General features: G+C 48.7%; 1 protein-coding gene across 3 annotated transcripts in view; it reads left to right on the forward strand.

Annotated features, from left to right (window-relative positions):
- The first annotated feature begins 229 nt into the window (after window positions 1–229).
- Window positions 230–16,223, forward strand: part of HLF (HLF, PAR bZIP transcription factor) — a 54,261-nt gene continuing 38,267 nt past the window's right edge. The window contains exons 1-2 of one of the 3 annotated variants that reach the window (XM_027516798.1): window positions 230–756; window positions 2,895–3,230. In XM_027516798.1, the coding sequence (XP_027372599.1) occupies window positions 642–756; window positions 2,895–3,230 (451 nt within the window). In that variant the 5' untranslated portion in view covers window positions 230–641. Of the gene's footprint in view, window positions 757–935; window positions 1,024–2,894; window positions 3,231–16,223 lie in introns of those variants that run through there. The other 2 variants (XM_027516800.1, XM_027516797.1) reach the window with 2 other exon arrangements.

Here is a 16,223-nt window from a genome sequence, read left to right on the forward strand (position 1 = left end):
GAGCCTCGGCGGGGGCGGAGCCCGCTGGGGCGGGGCCTCAGTGGGCGGAGCCTAGGGCCCTGCCCCCGAACGCCGCTGGGCGCGCGGGGCGGGCACTGACGTCACTCCCGGCCGGCCGCGGCACATGGGCGGCCGGCTGCGCTGGGCCGGGCGCTGCGCTGGGCCGGGCGCTGCGGGGCCGCCGGCGCGGGGGGCAGCGGCCGCGGCGCGGGAGGGGCGGGGCGGGGCGCGCGGCCTCGCGCTCGCGCTCGCGCCGGGGCGGTGCGGGCTCTCCGCCTTCTGCAGCGCTCTGCATGTTTTTCCTTTCTTTTTCGCAATTTTGAGCGTTGTGCATGACGAGAGGTTCGAGGCAGGTGAGAGCATCCCGCCCGCCGCGGAGGAGCCCGCGGGCACTCGGCGCGCTCCCCGGGGGTCGTCTGCGCTGGGAGCCCGAAAGTTCTTTGGGTTTTGTGTTTTTATGCAGATGTATTTAAAAAGACATAAGTAATTTTTTTTTTTCTTCTCTTGTCTCCACCGCCTTGAAAGCTAATACTTTTGGCAAAGGACGGAGGAAAAAGCTCAGCAACATTTTGGGGGGAGGTTGGAGTTTTTTGGTTTGTTTTTTTTTTTAATTTAAGAAAAAAAAAATTGAGTGCATCGCGATGGAGAAAATGTCCCGACCGCTTCCCCTGAACCCCACCTTTATCCCGCCTCCCTACGGCGTGCTCAGGTCCTTGCTGGAGAACCCGCTGAAGCTCCCCCTTCATCACGAAGACGGTGAGCGCTGCCCTGCTGGCTGCCCCTCTGGGGGCCCCCCTCCCGGGCCGGCACCCCCGGAGCATCCCCCGCTCCCCCACTCCCGGCACCCCGGCCCCGCTTGAATGAAATTGAGGCACTCACCTATCGCCCCACCCCTCCTCCCCCCCAAAAGGGAGGGGACGTTTCTGTCGAGGGGACATTCCGGGTTGCTAGTTGAGCGCCGGGGCCCCGGCCGGGCCTTGCGGGTCCTCTCGGGCGGCGCAGGTGGGAGACAGAAGTTGACAGGTCGGCGTCCCCGAGGTCGAGGTGCACCCACACGCGGAGCGAAAGCGCCGGGGCGAGGGGCGCCCCGCTCGCCGGGGAGGGAACCCCAGGGCCGGGCTCCAAGCGGACGGGGGCTTGAGTCAGGGGTCGCACCGCGGAGCCGGAGTATTTGCGATAGTGCTGATCACAGCTCTTAGTTTTAGCGTTTGGAGCTCCCGAGGCGACAGCGGAGACGCGCGTTGTCCCGGGCTGGGTGCTTCAGACCGGGAGATAGGGGCTGGGGTGGGCTGGAGGAGTGGTCCCTGGGCGGGGTGCCGCACCCCCCCACGCGGCCCCCTTCGCCGCGCACTTTCCTGGTAGGAGGGGAGAGCGGGGCAGGCTCAAGTGTAACCGCACCGGAGCCTCCTTTGGCCTGAACCCTTTCTGGGTAAGTCCCAAACCTTCCCCGGGCAACCCTGGCTGGGGCAGGCCCGGAGAGGTCCTGCGTGGAGGCGCCGGATCCAGTTGGTGCCGCCAGGGATTTGTCATTTGGGCTGGCGGGTTTCCTGCCATAGGTATCCCAGGAGCAAATGTGAACTGTGAGGTGAGCCCTGCGGCTCAAGAGTGTAAAGTCTTAAAAGATCCTTTGGCTGCAAGCAGCTGGGGCATATTCGCATTTTTCTTTCCTAGGACAACCTGTTGCATTGCAAGAGCCGAGGGGTTTGGTTCCCAGTCTGCAGAACAGAGCTTCCCTCTTAAATCCCCTTTAAGGAGGGGCACTTGGGAGGAAGGTGCTGCCTGCAGTCTTTTGCATCTGTGGCAGTTTTGAAGTCAGATTCTTGGGAGATGAGACTGTAGAGGATTAGAAGGGATGGCATGGAGGCTGTAGAAGCCAAATTCCTTAATCACAGATTTCACCCGCACTTGAGGACTAGTAGACTTGTCCAAATCCAGAGCGCTGGTTAAAGACCTAATGGGGTGAGGGATACTTGCAGGTAGAAAATAGCTGTACATCTCCATCATAGGTTCTCAGAGGAACCACCTTTTCTGGTAACTGTGCTTTTGACAGGTTCCATACATGTATAATTTTTGAATTCGATCATACCTAAGTGTTTGGGGAAGAGGAGGAAGAAAACACTTTTGTATTTTAAACCACACCAAAACAAGAAACTTCTTTTGTAAAATACAGTGTACCCCAGTGGCTTTAAAAGCAAACACATGTGGGCTAGGAAGTTCTCAGCTTTCCTCTCTGCAATGTGATACATTGGTTAAGCTCCCATAGGCCTCAGAGCCTCCGTTTCTTCATTGTGAATGGAAGTTGTCACTATTTGCAAGTTTATTATGAGATTTTTTGGGGGAGAAACATATAAAAGAACCAGGTATGTTAGTAGGTGCTCAATACAGGGTATCAAAGAAGGGCAGAGAGTCCCTGCTTTACCAAAATTAGCATTACTAATGCACTGGCTTTCTAAATCTGAATGACCTCATATTGTCACTGTAATGAATTTCCTGGAAGATAAATCATGCCTAGTTATTGGCTGTTTTCTTAAAAAATCACAGCAGTTGTATGTAATTGCAGGTGTTATTTTCCCACTGTAGTTTTAAATTATTGTCTCCTTAAATAATGCACTGAGGGCTGTGCTGTGTTGTTTATATCCTAGACCAGTCTCTAGCCCTGTCCCGAGGACTAGTGCTTTCTTTCCAAAGTAAATAGGAAGATGTCGAAAAACAGGCAGAGATCCATGTCCTGCCTGAACTTTTAACTCTAGATCCACAAGAAACAGCAGCCAGAGAACAGCCCCGGTATGTGTGGAAAGTACTTTTGTAGCAGAAGCCAAGGAGGAGTGATTAAAAAAAAAGTGAGACTTTTTCACTGTCTTTTTTAAACTCCAGTATTTTCCCTTGTTTTGCAGCATATAGTAAGGATAAAGACAAGGAAAAGAAGCTGGATGATGAGAGTAATAGCCCGACGGTCCCCCAGTCAGCATTCTTGGGGCCCACCTTATGGGACAAAACCCTTCCCTATGACGGAGATACCTTCCAGTTGGAATACATGGACCTGGAGGAGTTTTTGTCGGAAAATGGCATTCCCCCCAGCCCGTCTCAGCATGACCACAGCCCCCACCCTCCGGGGCTGCAGCCGACCTCCTCAGCGGCCCCTTCCGTCATGGACCTCAGCAGTCGGGCCTCCGCACCCATTCACCCTGGCATCCCACCCCCAAACTGTGTGCAGAGCCCCATGCGACCAGGTAAACTCCCAGATGGTTCTGCCTTCCCGTGGGGAGGAGGGGAGCAAAGGGGGAGGACAGAGCTGACATGAACGTCTTGATCCTCCGGGGTGCATCTGAAAAGGGGAGCCTTGGATTTCAGCCACGGTAGTGGTGGTCCCATTTCAGCGAGCGCATCACCCAGAGAGTCTGCTAAAGGCTGACTCTATGGAACCTACTCCCAGAAATTCTGACGTTTCAGGTCTGGCTGAGGCCTGGAATATGCATTTTTATCCAGCCCCAGTGGGGATTCTAATGCAGCTGATCCAAGGACTGCAGTATGAGGAAAGCCAACCTGTGGTTAATGATTCAGATAATTTAGGCCCCTGTCTCAACTCCCGTCTTTTCCTCCTTCCCCAGGTACTCAGATAACAGGACCTTGCTGAATGATTTGGGTGGACTGTCTGTATAATCCTGTGGTTTACCTGTATTCATTGTTTTTTTCGGCCTGAAGGGGAGCAAGATGTGAGAGAGGGGTGGGGAGCAGGTATCTTTTTCATCCATTTCATCTTGTGTTGTCAGTTGAGAAACTGAGTCTTAAAGTAGTTTTCACCTTAAGCATGACTTAGCCTTCTTCAGCATCAGATCCTGTCTTTCTCTTCACGATTCCTACCAAATTGTTCTTTTTTTTCTTTTCACTTTCATCCGTTCACCACACGTAATCCACTTTTATCAAAACCTACAAGGCTGGCTTTAAACGGTGTTGAAATATTGCACAAAAACGTTACCTGAAATGACCGGTACTTCAAAACCCACCCACAAACGCTCAGATGTAAACACAAGTGAGGGCGCTCTGTCTCCGTGCCTTTAGACCCCTGTCGTACAAAACACACAGGAAGAAAAGCCGTTTCATGTGCACAGGTAACCGGGAACAAAGACGCAGGGGATAAATTGTCGGGAAGGTCACCGAGCCAGGGGCCTTAGCTGCGGGGAGGCCAGAAAGCAGGACAGTGGGAGACTTGGGCCGGAGATCATTCCCGAATCTGTGTCCTCGGCTCCTGTAGAATTTCTGTGGCACACAGAGCGAGATGAAAATGAAGCGGTGCGGAGGAGGAGGAGAATGCCTCTGCCTCGAAATGTTAGTACTGGAGTTAAAGCTCTCCCATCCAGTCTCTCTGTGCAGCCCCTTCTTCGAAACCCACTTTGAATTATAGCTTCCAGGGTGCTGCCTGGAACAGCATGAAATCTTAGCCCCTGCTCCCCACCGGGGGCCACAGAAGTTTATGGAGACACTCCTTTCATGTGAGCCTGACCCCCTGTTACTTAGGACATACAGGGGCGTTCTCCCAGCAACAGACTACAGAATAAATAATCGTCAGAGCGAGAAGAGAGTCAGGAGGAAGGGCACAGAGGCCCGGTGAGAAGGCTTAGCTGTCCCTCTGTCATCTGCTCACAGCAGTGGGACTTTACAAAGTGCTGCAGCCTTTCTGGGCCTCGGTTTCCCTTTTGTGCAGGAGGGTATCATTTCTGTTCGATTGGGTCATTGTGAAAATTAGAGATCATGTGTCTAAGAGGTCAGATGACTAGCGCTAGATATTTCTTAATGAGAGCAGTTATGATCATTATTCTGTTCGTGTCAGCTTCCATCATTTCTTCCAATGCTTGTCTTCTGAAATACCTTCATAGAGTAACTAGGTACAGTGTATAACCCTTTGTTATGTAGAGAAATGTTAGGAGATTTTGACCAATAGTTTTTGGCTTGCAGTGTTCTAAGCCTAACACTTGCACTCAGTTGACAAGTTATTTCTCAGTCCTCTGTTCATGTATAGGATGTGTGTCATGTCAGAAATACTGCATTTTTCCCCCCAAAAGGCATGCTGATTGTCGGGTCCCCACCCTCAGGTTCCTACTGAAAAATCAAGAATTGGGATTTTGGAGCTTGAAAGTCATTTGAATCAATATTGATCAATGACTTTCAGAAACTTGTGATGCCCTCCTCAAACTTGCAGTCCATAATAAAGGACTCCTGCTTTCGGTTGGCTGTCATTTTGTTAGGTTGTGGAGTTAAAGATGCTTGGATCAAAGGGTGCCCTGGGCATGTAAGTTCTTCACTTACATGCCTTTTCTCATAATGGAAGCACACTTCATAAATAATACTCTTCAGTTCATTTAAACTCAATGATATTCCTGACAACAAATGGAAAATAAGTTAGAGCTCTTCTTGAAATACCCAGGGCAGATAAAATAACACTGCTGTTCTTACAGAGGTGATAATGCAAGGTGAATTCTAGGGAATGTGGAACTGATGGATGGTAAATCACAGGCAAACCTGAAAAAGGAGAAAGTCCTTCCTGATTCTGTGTAATCACAGTGGTGACCCGAATAGAAATACCAAGTAAACCTTGAGGAAAACAAATCCTGAGAAGGGAAGAGCACAGAGGTGGCTGTGAACATTCTGGGAACTACAGAATCTCAGTCTGGAGCACGATTTCTCAGCTTTGGCACTCTTACGTTTCAGGTCAGTCTTTACTGTAAGGGCTGCCCTGTGCTTTGTGGGATGTTTAAGGGCATCCCTGCCCTCTCTTCCGTAGAAGCCAGTAAATCCTCCCCACCCCAACCTGTGTGACCAGTAAAAATGTCTCGGGTTACTGCCAAATGTCCCCAGAGGGCAAAATCACCCCCTCCCTCTCCCCACCCCCGCCCCGCCCCAGAACTACTGATCTCAACTTGCGATTTGAATGGCCACATCTGGGCTTAATTCAGGATCCTGTCACACACACGGATGCTTTATACCTCCTGTAATGCGTTATGGCAAAACTTTTGAAGCAGTCAGGAGACCTTAAGTTGCCAAGAAGAAATATAACATTAATAAGAGCATAGTTATCCACTTTTAGTTAATAAAACTAAGACATCAGGCTAATCAGGAGATAATTGCAAAGCAATTTTGTTAAACATTTGTTTTCTACTCTCTGCTCAGCATGCATCTTTTGAGTTATACTTGGTAGCATTGTACCATTAGTGTTACCTGTGTGGCTGAAGGGAAGTGAAAGAGATGACAAATTATGCATTTCTAGGTTTACCCCAAGTGTGTCTTGGAATGACAAGGTGAGTGTTCCTGTGAATTGTCTTACTGTTTACCCTGACTGCCCTCCAAGCCCTCTCCTATTTTATACACCCATCATTATTCCTCTGTTTACCTGTCTGTTCAAAGAATGAGTTAAATATCTGAATACAGTTTTCCTTGAAGAAATAACCCAGGGATCCGCTGAAGCCTCCTCTGGCAGTGGGGGTTATTGCTATGCTTTCTGGGCTGACATCTTAATCAGGAGCAGTGGTGGTTCCCGGATGCTGTAGGCATCGGCAGGGGCTTCTCAGGCATTTGAGGTGCAGCTTCCTGGATATTCCTGAGCCCACAGGGATGGCAGGGGTTGTCCTGAGCACTTCAATGTTTGCATGTCAGATGCTATCAGAGGCGGTGCCCGGGAGTGCTTTCCTGGAGGTATGTGCTGCATTCTGGAAAAAAGAAGAATCAGTTTGCCCTGAGAATTGAGTGATTGCTTTAAGGACAGCAGTCCCTTTAGGGAAAGTCATCTATAGCAGACAAAGGCAGAGTTATTTTTAAATCACATGCTTGTAAAGCCAGAATTGAAATTGTTTCCTCTGGTGGTTTTTCTTTGAATAGCTTGGAGGTGTCCTACCACCATTAAACCCATATTCAGCTGAGAATTACGAAGCCTCTCTTTCCAGTTCTGAGAACGATCTGGGTTGTGGTGAAGGCTGGTTATGGAGTAAAGTGAGAACCCTTCTGTGTCGGGGTGTGTGTGGAAAGAAGAGGGTGGGGGAGTCGGGGAGACCCCACTGGAGCTTGGCAGGATGGAATCAGCGTTGTGTGTGCTCTGTTCTCCTCTTGTAATGAGGTTTTGATGTGGAAGGGAGGTGCCATGGGATCCGAATCGTGATGCCGGGGAGTTCTGTGCTGGGGGCTCTGAGATTACGAGGGGTCCTGCTGAAGCAACAGAGTTCTTTGGGCTTTTCTGACACTGTGAGACGAAGCTTCGATTTCTCCCTGCCCTTAAGGGCGTGCAGTTCATGTACCTTCCCGTCCCACGTGCTGGTCACGTCTGCGTGTTGGGAGCGCTCTGAGGTGAGGTGCACTGTGCCCCGCGCGTCTTGGGAGTACTTTCCATTCATCAGGATCAAGGAGGCCTTAAGGGGAGAGCATCAGCTTTGTCCTCGAAGCGGGCAGACTTTTTTTGGTTTCAGTTTCTTGTACGAGTTCATCTTCTCCACCACACCCTGCAGAGGACAGGCTTGCCCTGCTCTCTTGGCTTTGCCGTCTATAACGTTCCCAGGACTGCACATCTTCTGGCAAGAGGTGTTTCTGGATAGGGGTGCACAGTGAGGGTGACGAGGTGCTTAAGAGCATCAGCTCTGGGCCCAGGGACTTGTGTTCACAACCTGGACGTATGCTGGCGTGCTGTGTAACTTTGGGTCCACTTCCTGACCTCTTTAAGCCTTGGTTTTCCCAGCGGGAGATGGACACTGGACATAGTCCCCCTCCCATGGGGTGTTAGCGGGCTGTGTGACACACGCCTCCGCAAGCTAGGAGCTGAAGGGATGTCGTGGCTTGCCAGCAGGGAAAGGAACGGCCTGTTCCCAACCCCAGTCTCCATTGAGGGATTTGTTTCATCCAGCACCCTTCCCACTGCAAAACTAGGACGTGCGGTGTTTTGTGGTCCCCCTCCACAGCGGGCCCTATACCCTGGAGGCTGCCTGACTTTTTGGCCTCATTCTGGATTAGAACAAGCCACTTCCCTGATGTTACCCCTGCAGTTTCTGGGTTCTCACCTCATGTCCTCCAGTGTAGACACAGCTGCTTGCCAGGTGCCCAGCCCCCAGCTCCCTCCCGCGTGAGCCCCGACCCTGGCTGCCTGCCCAAGTGCTCTGTGTGCCCCAGGCACGTGGCTGTGCCCCGCAGAGCTCGCCCAGCCTTGGGTGGCGAGCTGGCCGCCTGCCACCCTCCCGCCCCCACCCTCGCTTCCCTTCCCAGGCACGCCACTGCGAGCGCAGTGAGCCATCGTAATCCTGACCCTGGCACGAGAAGGCCGAGCTCCGGAGGGCCGTTCCCATGCCAGGGAAGCCTGCTCTGCCCCACATCCTAGCCAGACCCCAAGTGCCCAGCTGCCCAGAGGCACTGTCTTCTCTGTGCCACTGCGGTGGGCAGGCTTCCTGCAGGCCGGCTCCTGCCAAGGAGCTTGGCAGAGGCTTTTCAGTTCAGCCTGGTGTCTACCAGATGAGAAAAATAGCAGTGTAAAGACAGAACTAGGTAGAGCAGAAGAACAGGGTGGGGGAGGTGGGAAGGAGGGGGCCGCGATAACATCCTGGTGCGGAGAGCCAGAGGGTGACAGACAACGGTGATTTATTGGGTTTCGCAGAAGCCTCCCCGCCAACCATTGCTAATCACTTGTACCCAGGAATCATTTTTTATGTCTCAGCAGTGAAGATGGAGGGAAGCAAAAGGGTGGCAGGGGAAGCATTAAGACGGAAGAAGCTTTGGAAGAGAATAAATGAGAGAGGGACGGGGAGGTGCAGGGCCTGCATTTGGTTCTATAATGGGGAGGGCCAAGAATATTGGTGCCAGGTCATATCCCACTTTATTATACTGTTTGGTGTTCCCCCAGCATGTGTCTTAACCTGAAACCACTCAACCACTGTTTTGGAATAAACTGGAACGTGCTTCCAACCTAGGTGCTTGCTGGCTCATGTTCAGATGTCCATCAGGGTGATCTGTGTTTGATACGCAGGTCATCCAAGCAGCGTGTCACTCTTGTAGGGCACAGGATCCCACAAAAACACACACCTGGTGTAAATCCCGTCCCTGCCACACTCACCCATGCTCTTGGACACATCCTTTAAATGGTGTGAGCGTTGCATTTCCCATCTGGAACTTCGGAGAAATCCCTGGACCTGCCTCCTAAGCTGTTGAAGGATTGCTGGAGGATACTTGGCACAGTGATGAGCCCACAGCAAGGGCCCAGTCACAGCTGCTCTGAGGGCTTCCTCATTCCCGTCTGGTCTCATCTCTCATAGGAGGACCTCATCTCTCGTTGGGTTCCTGGGGAGTCTCCACACTTCTCCCTTCCTGGCCAGTTAAGGCCTCTGGAGTTGGCGTTTCTCCTTTGCTTCTCTGCTGAGTCTTGCTCACCCGCTTCTTCACCTCTGAGTTTTAATTAACCTTGGATCGCTAACTGTAGCCTTTATTCAGTCCTCCTTGCTCATGAGATTAAAAAATCAGACAAGCAAAATGTAGCCCAAAGAAGTTCTTGAGTAGAGGATTTCTCTGTGACATATATGGCTAGTAAATCAATCAGTCAATCAGTTGATGTTACTATTGTGAATTTTTACTAACAGGCAAGAATCCCACTTGAAGGAAATACAGTGAACTCAGGGGTAAAGAAACCATACAGGCATGTTAGGGCGCTGGGAAAGGAGGAAAGTCTAGTCCATCCTTCTGCTTACCAGCAGGACTTTCCAAAAGCATTCCAGAATAATTCCTCCTCCCCCCCAGAGGTCCTTTAATGGAGAAATCTTGACTCTTTCCACACATTTATCTTCTTATCTGCAAAGTAACATCTTTGTTGGGTTGATGTGAGGTTTCTGATGTCCATGAAAGCCAGCATGGCACCTCCCATAGTAAGCAACCCTGACCCGATCAGTCCCATCACTTTCCTCTTGTCAACAGTGGGAAGACGAGGAGGCAACAGAGGAAGCCATCAGAGCTGGGGGCGCATGGGTGATCCCCAGCAATAGCATCAGCTGTGGATTTGTGCTTCCTCCTGGGGAAGACAGACAAGGGTATGATCGAGCTGCTTGTCTCAAGGAGATGGGAGTTCAGCAGGGAAGATGGAGCATTTAGGTAAAACCATGAGTGACGGAACAAGCTAGCATGTTCCAGGCCAAAGGATGAGTCCATGGAGGCCTCCCGTATCTACTGAAAGAGGAGGGTGGAAGAGTCAGCCCAAAAATGAGTAATAAAACCTCTGAAAATTAATGCGGGGGCAGTGCCAAAGTCAGGGCTGCCAGGTCTCAGGGAAGCAGCCGCTGCCTGGGGCGAGAGGGCCTGGGGGTGGTGCTTCTTGGGGAGTCAGGCCTTCCTGGGTCTTGTGCGTGATGGAGGAGCCGGGATGGACAGCAGCAATGGTGTGGTGGAGCGTGGAGGCGGGAACGCCCGTGGGTGTCCAGGGAGCAGGGTGTCGATCCAGTTCGGCTGGTGCAGAAAACTCACACGAAGGAGGCAGGAGCATGAGTCTGCAGAGGCAGGTGCCAGCCAGGCTGGCAGCTTCATGAACGCCAGGCTCCTGAGCTTGAACTTGGTCCAGGAGGCAGTGGGGAGCCATTGAAGGTTTCTGAGCAGGGAAGCGGCATGTGGATGTTTCCGCTTGGGTTCAAGGTTGGATTTGAAACATTTTTAGATACTTCACAACAGTTTCCTCTGGCAAACCGGGACTTCCTTATTTTTGTTGTTTGGAAAATAAACACTCTTCCTTGAACATCAAACAGCTTTTCAAAACACAATGTTCTAATGATCTAGAGAAAGTGATTCAAAAACACAGGGTTTAAGTTTCACTTATAAAGCCCATAATTTTGATGATTGGGGGAAACCCTCTTTGGCAAGAAAAGAGTTTGAGGGATGTGAATGGTTCAGAATTTAGAAGTCCAAAAGCAGACCTGATCTCACAGAAGCAGACAAACCCAATCTATTAACATTCATGACTTTAAAATGTCTCTATATTATAAAACGTACTGGGTTTGCAAACAAATATGTTAAACCTCTTTCTATGAGTGTAGGTTTTTGTTTGTGCCTTTTTGTGTGTGTGTATATGTGATTGTGAGAGAGGGAGGGAAGGACCCAGTGATACAAATAGTACTTGATTATAAGGATTACCTGCAGCAGTAATATCAGGCTAAAACACTTAGGCGAGCGTTTGGCCAGCTTAGTAATTTTACTCCTGAGAGACAAAGGAATCCTTGTTGCAGTTGTGTATTCTTGAGTCCTGACCTTGTGTTTGTGGCTCCCTTCTTCCCTGAAGACCGGAATTAATTGCATGTCATGCAGAGATCGGGTGGTTGGGGGTTGGGTGGGGGTTGTGCCGAATTGCTGCTGGAGGAAAAGGAATTTGTGGGAGCAGACAGGCTCTGGGGGAGGGAAGGGGGCTGCTGAACAGCACCTGCGTGAAGTAGCTCGCTCAGGTACCCCTGAAGTGTTCTCTGAGATCAAGCTAAGATTACAGAAAGCAGGAGGAGTTGCCATAACCCAAATCAGTTCACTTAAGGAAAAAAAAAAACGCAGTGAATGTGTGCAATTTCACCTCCAGCTATGTACAGTAGACAATTGCAGGAGTGTTGGCAGAATCAAGCATCTGTTGGGGAAAAACTATACAGTACTTGTTTCTGTTAAATTGGCTTCTGGTGGATACACACTCCATGACTTACTATGAAAATTCCAAAAATGTTTTCCTTCCTTTCTGACTTTAACAAGTATTGTCACTGTCTCAAGTTCCTAGCCATCCAGCTCATAATGGGAATCCAGTCTCATTGTCTGTCCTGAAAAATGGCAGTTCCATTGTCAGACAGATCTCCTAAAAGTTTTGTTTTTAGAAGTTTAATCTAGGGTTTTTTTTTTTTCCATTAATGATTTTTGGAAGAATGCTTTGGAATTTGGGGTCTTGTAATAAGAGACGGCTTGTGGCTAATTAAGCCCCTTTCTGTCTCAAATCTTGCCCGGGAGACCCTAGATTCCTAAAAACAATGAGCGCATGCTGCTGCAGAAAGATGCTCCAGGGAGCTGCAACACTAAATCATCTGTGACAAAATGTTCTCTTAGACAGTGGGATTGCATAAATGGATCAGCAGAAATAAGCGCCTTGGCAGAAGCTTCTTGAGTGGGAAACAGCAGTGCTTTCTTCTGTAACTGGCTCTGGGTAACAGTCTGCTGGGAGGTCCTTGCTGGGGAACCCACGCATGGGCCGTGGAGTAGAGAAGGAAAGCTTCCCTGCCGCTCTGTAAGTGTTTTCGCACTTAATGGAAAGAGTTAAGTGAGACTGGCCATTCAGGCCCAGTAAATGCCTCCTGAATTGAATGGCAGAGTGAAGGTTTGTTTGGTGAGGGATGCCACCAGGCCCTGGCCAATGGGAATCAAGGCTATAAACCAGATGAACAAGATCATCTAGATAGGCAGTAATCAGATTACCCAGAACAGATACTTCAATACCCCAAGACAGGAAGAGTTATTCTAAGGAGAGTGGCAAAGAGTCAAACTCTGTCTGCCTAAAGGATTGATCAGAAGACTTAGTTCACTTTAGAATGGATTTATTGTGCTATGGGTTTAGTTAGAATCACGGAAGGAGATTATGGAGGCTTTTACTAGAGAGAACTTTTAAAATAGGATGGAGATCTCATATCCAGTTCGAATAACATTGCTTTTAGAGGCCAAATGCCACTGAAAGATTTATGGAAGAAAGAGTAAATAATATAAAATGTAAAGATAGAAATAAAGCCTTGATAGAGTTTCTGAGGATAGGAAAAGGAAAATTTGTAGAACTGACTTCATAGGAATTTGGTAGAATTCATTTCATCATGATTGATTTCTTTTTATTAATATGCTTTCCAGGGGAGTTGTGGGTTTTTTCCCCTCATAGAATCTAAAGTATGTTTATTTCAAATGACCAGTAACACCTGAATGATTTTTTAAATGATATTTATATTCAGGTCAAAAATATGTTTAGCATTGTAAATGAAGTTAACCCAGACATATCAGGTCTCCTAGTGATATTTAGTTATTGGATTCCTTAGACGTTTAAAGGTAAAAGATGCGAAGTTTCAGTATTACAAAAATTAAGTGTAAAGAAGCAATTTGAGTTTACTTACATTCTACTTATTTCTCTTTTTATCCTCAAGCTTACTTGGCAGTAACATTGCATTGATTCACATTTTGTGATCATTTGATCTTGCATCGATCAAACTTAAATCTGGATCTTTGTGTTCTTTGTAAAGATATTACCAAACAAATTAATTATGCAAATAGAATTTTAGAAGGCACATTGAACTTATTTGAGTACTAAACAGGCTTTAAAGGCCTTCTCTGTGTCTATACATCCGCGTTCTTAACCACAGCATGTATCAGCAAGGAGTAAAGGAATTTCTCTCATCCAGCTGCGTCAGTACTCCAGGTTAGTGTGACCAGCAAGCTGTGGCAGTTTGTCTGTCTGCCCTCCCCCACCTTGTCCCCATCTACTAAAGTTTCATCTTTGTAAGCTTACATTTTCACATAAGTGCATGGAACCAAACGAGCATTTTTGTTCATTTTCATCCCATCAGAGAGGATGTTGTGCAAGAGTGGTGTTTTCCCCGAGGATTTTCCTCATGAACTCATCACCTGCTGGAGCAGACTCCTCTCCTTCTTCCCTTCCCCTCACTGGTGGGCAGCACAGTGTGGTTATAATTCCTGTCTTGGTTTAGATCTTCGAGCCAAGATGGACCCGCTCTCTAACTCTTCTGCCTTTGTTTTCTCCTCTGTAAGTGGGGATGGCGAACACCCGCTTGAGCTTCAGCGGATTCCTGGAGGAGTAAACGAGATGCTCTGTGGAAAAAGTGGTCAGTCTGAATGGTAGCCGTCGCCACTTTCATTTGCTCTACAATGACAGGTTTTCTCTTTTCCTACTTCCATCGTCATCTGTGGACACTTACGTGGGAACGGGTTTTGTGCTGCAGCAATCATGGCCAGCAGTGATTGCTGTAGCCATGCTCTCTGCCTCTTGTACGGAGAAAAGGGTGATGGAGAGGCCGAGCTGGGAGCGTCCTCTGTACTGACCTCAGTGAGCAGATATCCAGCCCCCGCACCCCGACAACCCTGTTTGTGGTTCTGTAACAGTACATGCTGTCTTTCTCAGGCAGCAGTGTCTTCTGTCTCCACCCTCCTTGCCATCCTCTGACTCTGTGCCTGAAAGACCCAGAGAGACTAACGGGGGAAATGGGACAATTCATTTCTCTTCGTGCTCTCAAGCTTTTCCAGTGTGTTACAGGGTTGGGGACTGGGCTTCTTCTTTCTCCTTTCTGGTGACACCTTTGGGTCATGGACTGGAAGACTGGCCGTGGCCCTGCTGTGGGCAGCGGGGTGTGGAGCAGAGTGAGACCGTGGGCTTCCATGGTAAAAATCCCCAGCTTTCTGCTCCCCTGGTGCACATCTCGCAAACATTTTCTTAACCCTCCCTTCAAGATAAAAACATGGCAGAGGATGCTTCCAGAGAGGGCAGATAGAGCCTTCTGTCAGAGTAGAATGGAAACCAAGGAAACAGAAGTAAATGATTTGGAAGAAATGTGTGAAAATAGTTTTTACACAAAGGGGTGAACTAGAAGTCAATTAACTTAAGACTCGTGATTGACCTGTTATGACCGTCTTTCAGCCAGATTAGAGATCTGGCCCTCTTGGCGTGGGTCTTCATACAGTACAGAGGGCACTGTACACATCGGTGTGGCAGGATAAGCCTTTTCAAGGCACAACAGTCCTGTCTTAAGGATGGTGAAGTACATCAACATCAACCTAGGCAAGACTTCCCTCTTGGGAGGGGAGTTTGATTTCAGGGAAAGCTCCCTCAGCCTGATTTCACATCCAGTCACACACCTCTGAGCTTTTATAAAAGACTAGACACCATGCTCCTAAGTTTGAATGAACTAAACGCTATGACATCATGGCTGTACTCATTATGTGTTCAGGCCAGGATGGTGCTGAGCATTTAGTGTAAGGGTCGTAGGAAATCAAGTCACGTTAGAAATGAAATTGGTTTCTGGAATTTACTCTGCTCCCAGGAGCATTGACTCTTGTGGATCCATTGCCAAAGCACGTTTTCTCTTTTCTTCATCCGTCTTTCCATTCTGATTACAAGCTGCTTAAAAATAAATGTAGGCCTATCTCAGTAGCCCAAAACCATGGAGATCAGGATTAAATAATTTTAAGGCAGAAATAACAAGCTTTGATTAAGACGTTCAGAAAAACACGGTCCTAATAGCATCTGCACATTCCTTTTGGATCCTTCAGACACTAAACTAAGCGGGAGCCCGAGAAGCTGTGACACCCTGGGCAGATCACTTAAACTCTGAGCCCTGTTTTCGCGTCTGGAACATTGCAGTCTTATTTCATAGGAATGCTGTGAGGGTTGAGTGACATTAAATGGGCTAATTGGTGAACAGATCTGGAGAGTTGTCCCTCAGTGTTAACTCAGAGTGAGAATCTAGTATTAAAGCGCCACTTTGAGGCTCACTGTTAGATTTCTGAGTTGCTAGGCTGAGTCTTTGCAAGCCTCCTGATGTGTCTTTAGATACACTAACAGATCTAGTGTCTGGTTTTAGCTATGCCAAGACCACCCTCTCTTGGTTTATCAGCCTCTCTTGGTTTCACCTCTTCGTTTGTAAGATGGGAGTAATCTATGTTTTTCTAACTTACAAATAAATATAAGATAGCCAATTAGAAAACTGACCAAATTAAACTCAAAGTGTAAGTTCTGCGAGTGTTATTGTTTCCCTTGGGTTTTAAGTGGCAAAGGGGAAAATACATAGCAATAATTGCAGGGCAGGCCATTTACAAAACACTGAGTTTGGAATCAGCTAATCTAGGTTCTGGCTTCCCAGGGGGCGCTCGTGGTAAAGAAGCCACTTGCCAATGCAGGAGACATAAGAGACACAGGTTCAGTCCCTGAGTTGGGTAGATCCCCTGGAGAAGGACACGGCGGCCCACTCCAGTATTCTTGCCTGGAGAACCCCACGGACAGAGGAGCCTGGCAGGCTGCAGTCCATGGGGTTGTAGAGAGTCAGACATGACTGAGCGAGTTTGCACACACACTCGCAATCCAGGCTCCAGGCCTGGTCTGCACCGATGGGTGGTGTGTCTCTGGACAGGTCACTGAATCTCTGAAGGCCTCAGTTTTCTTATCTATCAAACACAGGTGCTATTTTAAGCTCCATGACCCTGAATTATAAGGT

Source organism: Bos indicus x Bos taurus, chromosome 19, assembly GCF_003369695.1.
Source record: "Bos indicus x Bos taurus breed Angus x Brahman F1 hybrid chromosome 19, Bos_hybrid_MaternalHap_v2.0, whole genome shotgun sequence".
NCBI lineage: Eukaryota > Metazoa > Chordata > Mammalia > Artiodactyla > Bovidae > Bos > Bos indicus x Bos taurus.